The 8,936-nt window shown below is 33.5% G+C and overlaps 2 protein-coding genes across 2 annotated transcripts; both read left to right on the plus strand.

Moving 5' to 3' along the window:
* The first annotated feature begins 17 nt into the window (after positions 1-17).
* Positions 18-6,244, plus strand: LOC114360315 (protein-lysine N-methyltransferase EEF2KMT). Its single transcript, XM_028314990.1, is given in 6 exon segments — positions 18-158; positions 4,816-5,133; positions 5,210-5,356; positions 5,358-5,484; positions 5,586-5,801; positions 5,899-6,244. Coding segments are annotated over 6 exon segments (1,008 nt in total). The 5' UTR covers positions 18-71; the 3' UTR covers positions 6,012-6,244.
* A 464-nt stretch (positions 6,245-6,708) lies between these two features.
* Positions 6,709-8,190, plus strand: LOC114360311 (mitochondrial inner membrane protease ATP23 homolog). Its single transcript, XM_028314983.1, has 5 exons — positions 6,709-7,187; positions 7,272-7,317; positions 7,412-7,493; positions 7,571-7,795; positions 7,912-8,190. The coding sequence occupies exons 1-5, from the start codon at positions 6,950-6,952 to the stop codon at positions 8,104-8,106; spliced, it is 786 nt and encodes a 261-aa protein (XP_028170784.1). The 5' UTR covers positions 6,709-6,949; the 3' UTR covers positions 8,107-8,190.
* Positions 8,191-8,936: the final 746 nt, after the last annotated feature.

Raw genomic sequence — 8,936 nt, forward strand, 5'->3', positions numbered from 1 at the left:
TTGAAACGTCAGTTTAACATTAATGTGTAACAAACTCGTAAACAAAAATTGAATTAAAATTATTTCTTATCATGTTGTTACCTTTGTCTAAAAATATTGATCTAATAAATATTCTAATAAAACAGTTTTATAGAGGTTCTTTGGATTTTACCATCAAGGTATGTAGTAAATTTTAGGTTAAACCTTAGATTAATAATATCTAAGGGCACAGATCCATATCTGTGTCTAAGGGTTATGCCCGTTTTCACCATCAATAACTAATTTTTAAGTGACCCCTATGGTAATACATATCAGGCAATTTGTTTTCATAGGGGTCACTTAAAAACAGTGCCGGATTAAGCCAGCGCGGGGCCTGTAGCAAATTTCTATCAAGGGGCCCTTGGTTTGCTTTAGGTTCTCAAGTTTAGGGTATTAAATGAAACAAAACTGTTATCTACAAATGAACTTTTCTTGATTTAATGTGGACAAATTTAGAGATAACACTTTCAATATCAACTTCTTTAAGGAAATCATGCTCTACGAGTATATTCAACAAAGTAAGATGATTAAGACGTTCTTGTCCCATCGTGTTCCTTAATTAATTTTTAATACGTTTTAACCCTTTCACGCATATGGGACACATTTGTCCCCGCAAAGTTTTTACGATTTACAGTAATACTAGTTAAGTTAAACCCTTTGTAGTTTAATATTCTTAAATTTTATTATCAGCTTTTATGTTGATGCGCTATAAATAATAAAAAACGCGATTCTTTGTGTTAAAAAATACTGGCACAAAATGTGAAAAAAAATTTCGTTCGACGTCAAAATTAAAAAATATTTTAATATTACTTAGCAGCTTTTTTCCCATTATTTTTCTTCCGATTTACATTCACTAATAAGTATAATTATCGTTTTATTACATATTTTCGATTTTATTCGTATGCATAATAAATATTATGTAAAAATGTGTATTGGGACACGGGTGTCCCTATGTGCGTCAAAGGCAACTTGGTTCTTACTAAGGATATTGTTTGCCTCGTTATAATTTGTATGTTTATATTGATGTTTTATTTATAATTCATACATTTTTTGTAAATCATTTGTCTTCAAATCGACTTGAAGAAATAATAAGAAAGGAAAGTCGAAATTTAGAAGTCATGATGACTGACAATAGTGACAACGAGGATGGTTTCCTCCTTGATGAAAGAATGTCTACTGCTGGACAGAGGCTTCCCTGAGGATTTCCACAACAATCGTTCCTGTGCTGTTCGTATACATGAATGTATATGAGGAGCACAGGAACATGAGGCCTGCAACATTGCGTCTTCCTATCCGTGGGCGCCACTAGAGAAATTTTCTGCCCAAACGGCCATCACTTCTGCGAGCTATGTGTGCCTATTGCCACGAAAGTTTGGTAATTATGCGCGGGCTATGTCTGTTACTTTGAGTCTCCTGCAGACTTCCTCCCTCATCACCCTTTGGGTGACTGAGCCTTCTCATAAGGCCCATAGTTAGTGAAGGAACACATTTCCGTTCCGTGCGTCATCGCCGCCAAGCCAACACACATTGGTCAAAGACTTTCAGTCAAAGGTTTTGAGACACTGCGGTATTTTGGATAATAAGATGTCGCGAAGCCTCTTGGATGCTGTCCCCCCAAGTAAGATTCAACGATTGTAGTCATGGCATGGCTGAGACCTTGGAAGACCTAGAATCAATGCTCTATGGCCTCAGTAGAGGCTCTCAATAAATGCGATTCAAAATAAACATGGACAAGACGAAAAAATTATGTCAAATATCCGTGTTACACGCACTCCTCTGAACGCTGGAGACTCTAAACTCAAAGTTGTTCTTGAAACAAATAGTCTAGTTAGGTAGGTCTAACTTCAAGAAAGAGGTCTACGATGAGATGAGGATCAAATATAAAAATACGTAAAATATTATGCTATCTATTTTAAATTTCTTATTATAAATATTAAAAATAAGCTTATTGATTAAATTTGATGTGTATTTGTAGTGTGATTTGTATTTATTTTGCAATAAAAGCGTCGAAGTATTTTATTTTCAATATATGAGGCAATGTATACCTTAACGCATATAGGGACATATGTGTCCCCGACTGAAAAACACTGAAATACATAGCACTTATATTTTCTGTATTACTTTTATGTTAAATTAGACTAAAATAAATAGATATAACTAAAGAAAAAATAATTTTATGGTTTGGAATAGATATAANTGTAAGACTTTTTCCTCACTTGCAACAAACAACCAATTCTTACAACAATAAACTGCTAATTGCTCGGTGAGTTCTTGCGTAATACAATAGTGGAGTTTTTCATATATACAAACTCGAATCGGGGATTCCCCAAGCATCAACAAGTATTACCAACATAAATTTTAAGCAGTGTTGCCGATTGAGAAAGAAAAAAATACACCAAACTATTGCGCTAAATTTTAGCTGTGAATTTTATGAATGGCAATAAGAGGTGATTTTATGTGAATTTATTTAACCATTAGGTATCTAAAATTTAAATTATTACATTTATCAAAATCAACTGAATTAAATAAATGAATATTTTTCTGGTCATCATTACGTTCGGGTGCGGTTAGTGTGTTCACCAGATGCCGTTTCTTTTTTTACAGTTTTAGTCATTTTCTTCAAACCGTGTTCAGGCAACATAAAGTGTTTTTTTGAGAGATTGATGCCCGTTTTCACCATCAATACTTAATTTTTAAGTGACCCCTATGGTAACAATTAACAGGAATTTTGTGGTCATAGGGGTAACTTAAAAAATAGGGATTGATGGTGAAAACGGGCATGAGATTTCCTCTGACCGGGGGCCCCTTCGGGCTGGGGGCCCGTGGCATTTTGCCGACTTGCCACCCTATAGTTACGCCACTGCTATTCAGACTGCATAAAATTGGTGATTCATTTATGGGAAAATGTATTAAATTCTTTAATAAATTACCACAAACTGTTGTAGAACTACCCATTGACCATTCATAAATTCAAAGCACATATTAAAAGTACCTTAATGAAAAAGGGCTACTATAAAGTCGATGATTATTTAAAAGATAAAAATGTTTGGGATGCGTTACTGCCTAGCTCGCATAAATATTTATAGTTAACTTTGTACATTTTAAAGCCTGTAAACCTTTGAAAAAGAGGCTGACAATAGTGACTGAGTTTCTTGCGCTGCTTCTTCTCAGCACTGGCCCATTTATTGTCCTGAAGCAGTGGTAGGGTTAATACTGGGACGTGTAAAAGTGCTTTTTTAAGCCTATTTACAGTAATAAATGAGTTTTATCGATTATAATTAAACATTAGAACATTCACGTTAAAAAGTTCGTAAAATACCTACCTACTTATTTTTATGATTTTTTAACGTGATGAAATAGAGTTTTAGATTTTCAAGTGAAAGTAAAGCATAGCCTAAGCGCTTCGCGTTTAAGGCATGCAAGATATTTTATGCTCCTATCTAAATTAATCTTTTTTTATTTCGGTCAGACAGGCGTTGGAGCGCGGGGCCCCCAAATTCGCGGGGCCCGTAGCATTTGCTACTCTTGCTACGTGGCTAATCCGGCACTGCTTAAAAATTAAGGATTGATGGTGAAAACGGGCGTTAAACTATTTACATTTTGGCGTGGTGGCAGGAACAAGTCCGAATTCTACTATGGCCAGTTGTAATTTACAACTTTTACTTTTTTAATATGGACTTGTTCCGTGCGTTCTTGACTTATAATGGTATTTATTTAACAAACCTTCTTTAATCTAATTTAAATAAAATCGTGTTAGGTACTTATACAGGGTGTTAGGTAAATAGGTATAAGCCGACACTAGCTCATGTTAACATGGGCATATAAATGGTATGGTGAAGTCAGAAAATTGATATCTCCATTTTAATTATTTTAATTTTCATACAAGTCGGATTTTCCAAAATTTATTTTGTATGAAAATAAAAAAAATTAAAATGATGATATCAAATTTCTGACTTCACCATACCATTTATATGCCCATGTTANAAATGGTATGGTGAAGTCAGAAAATTGATATCTCCATTTTAATTATTTTAATTTTCATACAAGTCGGATTTTCCAAAATTTATTTTGTATGAAAATAAAAAAAATTAAAATGATGATATCAAATTTCTGACTTCACCATACCATTTATATGCCCATGTTAACATGGGCTAGTGTCGGCTCATATACCCATTTACCTAACACCCTGTATACACTATTTAAATAAATATTAGTTACTTATATACACTATTTATAACTTAAGAACGGCTGGACAGATTTTGATGAAATATAAAAGCTTTTTTTATTTAATCAACCACTCAAAAAGTGATTTTGTCGATTTTTGGACCCCCTCTACCTCCCTCCTACATGAGATACGTTAATAGGTAGGTATGAGCTTTATTACATTTTTTTAAAAGAATATTCATAATTAATATTGCACAAATTACTAATAGCCCCGTTAGCCCTTCGTACTAAGCTATTTAATATGCTTGTGTTACAAGTGGGCTCACCACATTTAAATAGTCGAGCGGCGCCGTGGCGGCGGGATTTGAACCCGCGTTCCCCGGATTTCGACCCCTTCACCATTCGGCTATCGTGGCATTTATTTAAAAACAACACTGTAGTCATAATTTTCAACAGAGATAGCGACGTTTTGTTTATTCAGCCCATTAAAAAATATCCTCGTAATTTTCTTCCTGTTTGCAATTTGTTGTTTGTGGAAAAAATAAATTACGTGATACTTGAAGGGGGGGGGGGGGGTCCTTTCCCCCACGTATGATTTGGTGAGAATCGTCTTGTATATAAATATTTTTTCAGACAGAAGATGTGCAAGAAATGACTTGGAGTAAACAGGAAAAGTTTTTGAGTGCAACTGTTAACAATCCACTGATAAAAAGGTACCCAGTAAAAAGAGAATTTTCCAGATTATTCTTAAAAAAGTTGATAGCCTTCCTTGAGGGTGTTCAAGAAGTGAATGATGGTGTTTATGAGAATTTATGTAAGGTAATGGATAGCTCACAAAACGACTTTTGCTATCGCCATTATATCATTGGTGAAGGTATTCAAAATATCGTTACTGTAAAGGAAACAAATAACATGGTTGTTAATGGCACAACGGGATTACGTACGTGGGAGGTAAGAAGATGATTATTATTACATCATTAGGAATTCTTTCAAAAATACTACTAATATTTACTTCTCCTAATTCCAGGCAGCAATTATGCTCGCAGATTGGGCACTGTGTAACATTGAAATAATTAAGGAGAAAAAGATTCTAGAACTTGGCTCTGGTGTTGGATTCACTGGTATTGTAATTGGAAAATTTTGTCAACCTGAATCTATTTTACTAACTGACAGCCTAAAGACAATAGAAGAATGATGTACTAAAGACAATAGAAGAGAATGTCTCCATTAATTTTCCCATGTTGAAACGGCATCAAATGCCTGAATCTGTTTTATTCAAGGGTACTGCTGATGTTTCATTAGGTAGGTATAGTAGTTATATTTCTTGAATATACTCGTAGTTTGGTACGATGAATGAAGTACATACTGTAGTTAGTACTGAAAATGAGTTGTTTCTTTTATAGGAATTATGAATTTAGACTGGAATCACATTGATGATGTTCCAAGTGAATTATGTCCAGACATTATTATTGGAAGTGATATTATTTATGATCCAGCAATAATTAAACCTTTATGTAACGTTATAAAAGCTTTGTGTGACAAAAACGAGAATATTAAAATTTACATCGCTGGAGTGCTAAGAAATGAAGAAACATACAACATGTTTCTGGAAAGAATAAGTATTGTCAATTTTTTTAATTGAAATTATAGTTATTGCATGATTGTTATCAAAATGTACCTAAATGATAATGAAGCGTCGTTTTTTTTCTTTTTCAGAAAATATTAATTTAGAATATGAAGATATACAACTTACGGAAAATGTTTTTGTAGAATGGGATATTAAGGTAAAACAGTATTTGTTAAGAATTAATAAAATATCTGAAACGTGAAACCGAGTTTTTATTCACTTATGTTCTGAATGTGATAAATTTTATACTTGATAAAAAAAAACAGATTGTTTCTACTGCTCAAATGCAACAACTTTTCCCATGAGATGAGACCGAAGTTCAAATATACACAAAAATCGTTTCATACAAATTGTTACAGCAGTCATTTAGTAAGGAGGTGTCGATATTTTTTTGAGAAATTGATATTGGTCCAGTAGGGAAAGTCATTGCATTTGAACAGTAAAATCAACCCTTTTTATTTAATCAAGTATAAAAAACATCCTGTATGTGTTTATTCCTTATTAAAAATGTTAGGTTTCACTTCCTTACAATCTGATTTTGTTCATTGAAGTANGATTTTTTTTATTAATGATACATTGGTTCCTAAAATTAAATTAAGTGCTAAGATCTTGACAGATTTTTTTTATATTAATTATGAAAATAAAATTGCCTGCAACTTGCGTAATATTGCCGGAAATATTTTTTTAGGAGCTTAGTCGGTATAGATGACCCACGCTGAACTGTCCCACCAAACTCAATGACAGGGGGGCGCTAACATCGTTCAACTATATGGTTTCCAACATGGCAAAAATCTGAACCAGCGATCCGGTATTGACGGTGGCGCCCCACTGTCAATGTCATCGACAGGACAGTCCAGTATTTTGGAACTATAGCGGGATTGATTCGGACCGCACGCAAGATTGAAATGACACAGGACACTCAGGCAGTTGTCAAAATCAGCTGTTGGAGTATTTGCGATTTCATTCACAATTTCATTGTTTTGTCTGTAACTTTATCCATAAATACTAAGTTATTTCGTATTTTCAAACAGTTCGTTTTGATAAGTTATCATTTGATCTATCATGCTTTATTAATTGTTATTTATACCTACTTTACTATCAAATATAACCTCAAAAGTGCATTGAACAAAAAAGTTAAATATGTCTGAAGAAAGTAATAAATCTACAACTACTCCTCAAGAAAGTAGCAGCGGGACTAACAAAAATAAACAAGAGAACCCTCCGGGTAAAAAGGAAGAAGCTTGGGGGTACGATTTGTACCCTGAGAGACGAGGTACATTTTCCCCCAAACTTGGTAACATTCTAATTGGAAAAGAGGGAAAGGAGAACATTGATAAATTAAAGTGCGAACAAAATGTTTACGACTGCGTCAAGACCAGTAAGTTTTAAAGATTAAGTTAGAAATTGAGTGTAAATAGTACCTTAGTAAGAGCAATATGAAAAGGGCTGTTTCTTTTTCCAGGTGCAATTGTGAAGGTTATGATGGCTGCTTTGAAAAGCTCTGGATGGTGAGTACTTTTCTCTAGGTACTCTTTTTGACTTCGATATCTCAAATTCATACTTATAACTACTCATTGTAATGTAATTAATCCCTTTTTTCAGTCCAATTGATATTCGAAGACACATTTCCTGTGAGGTGTGTGACTACTCTGTCAGTGGTGGTTACGATCCTGAATTAAATCAGGTAAAAATATTACTATTTTACTTTACAGCAAGAAATAAAGAAATTTTATAAAATATGTATTAATTGATACATTCTAGATTGTAGTATGTCAAAACGTTTCAACGAGGCAAGGCATGGTCCAAGGTGTATTAGCTCATGAGATGATCCACATGTTTGATTACTGCCGCAACCATCTGGACTTTAAAAATATGGAGCATTTAGCATGCACGGAAATCCGTGCTGCGAACCTAACTCACTGCTCATTTACCAGTGCTTGGTCGCAAGGTGACGCATCATGGACGAAAATCAAGGAAGCTCATCAGGTAAATTTTCTACAACATTAAATTAATTAAAGCCATTTCATTGGTATTCAAACATGTTCAAAAATTCCATAGGTTTAATATATGAAAAAATTTTAACCATTTCCTTTACCTTTCAGGATTGTGTGAAAACCAAAGCATTATACTCTGTAATGGCGGTTCGACAAATAAGCAAGTTGGAAGCTATTGATGTTATAGAGAAAGTGTTCCCAAAGTGTTACGCTGATCTTGAGCCAATTGGTAGGCGAATCAGGAGAAACTCTGAGGATATGACCAGAGCATTTAGAGAAGCTGCTTACTATGGCTATGAATAGTCACTTTATTGTGAAATTATTATAGGACTTGTTAGTGTAGATGTAAATATCAGTTGTTAAATAATACACATATGAAGTGATTTAAAATAATGTCTTTTATTTCATTATTTTCATTAACACTAGTACATGTCTAAGACACATGAAAGTTTGGTATTTAATACTGTCCTTTCCAAGGTTGTATTAAACATTAAATTACAAATAAAAATATTTCAATTTAAACTTTATAACAGGAGCAAAAAGGCACTAGGTGGACTGGTATTTTTAAACATTATAAATATACAATCCTTGTATTAATGGACGCCATGTGTTTTGGACAAGATTGATTGACTGTGTATAATACAATATACATAAATTTGTTTAAATCTGGGGAATTACTGAAGATATTTTTGTGCCATTAAGTAATTTGTGCTTATAAATAACATGAAGTAAGGACAGAGGGCTTAGTGTGAGTTTACATGAAATATATGAAAATTTTAGTTCGCGTTTGACGTAAACTCACACTCAGTCCACAGGTGGTGAATACAAATCTGTAGTATTTCACTACATTATTTCGTTGAATATAAAAATCATAACCCTCCTTTTGCTTTGCCGTAGTCGGGTAAAAATGACTAGAGTTTCCATAATGCTTTTGTACATTTAAAACATTGTACCTACACATTTTAAATTGTAGGATATTATTGTGCTGTAAAAATATGGTTTGGTTAACGCAAAGGATAGTAGATAGAGCCTACCAGAATAACTAGAGTTCGTCAATATTTGGTCGATCACGAGAAAATTAAGATAAGATATTGGAAAATTATTAATTTATTTCTTAACTTTCGGAAATTTCG

This window comes from Ostrinia furnacalis, unplaced genomic scaffold, assembly GCF_004193835.3.
Source record: "Ostrinia furnacalis isolate ACB-3 unplaced genomic scaffold, ASM419383v2 OfSCF4936, whole genome shotgun sequence".
NCBI classification, from domain to species: domain Eukaryota; kingdom Metazoa; phylum Arthropoda; class Insecta; order Lepidoptera; family Crambidae; genus Ostrinia; species Ostrinia furnacalis.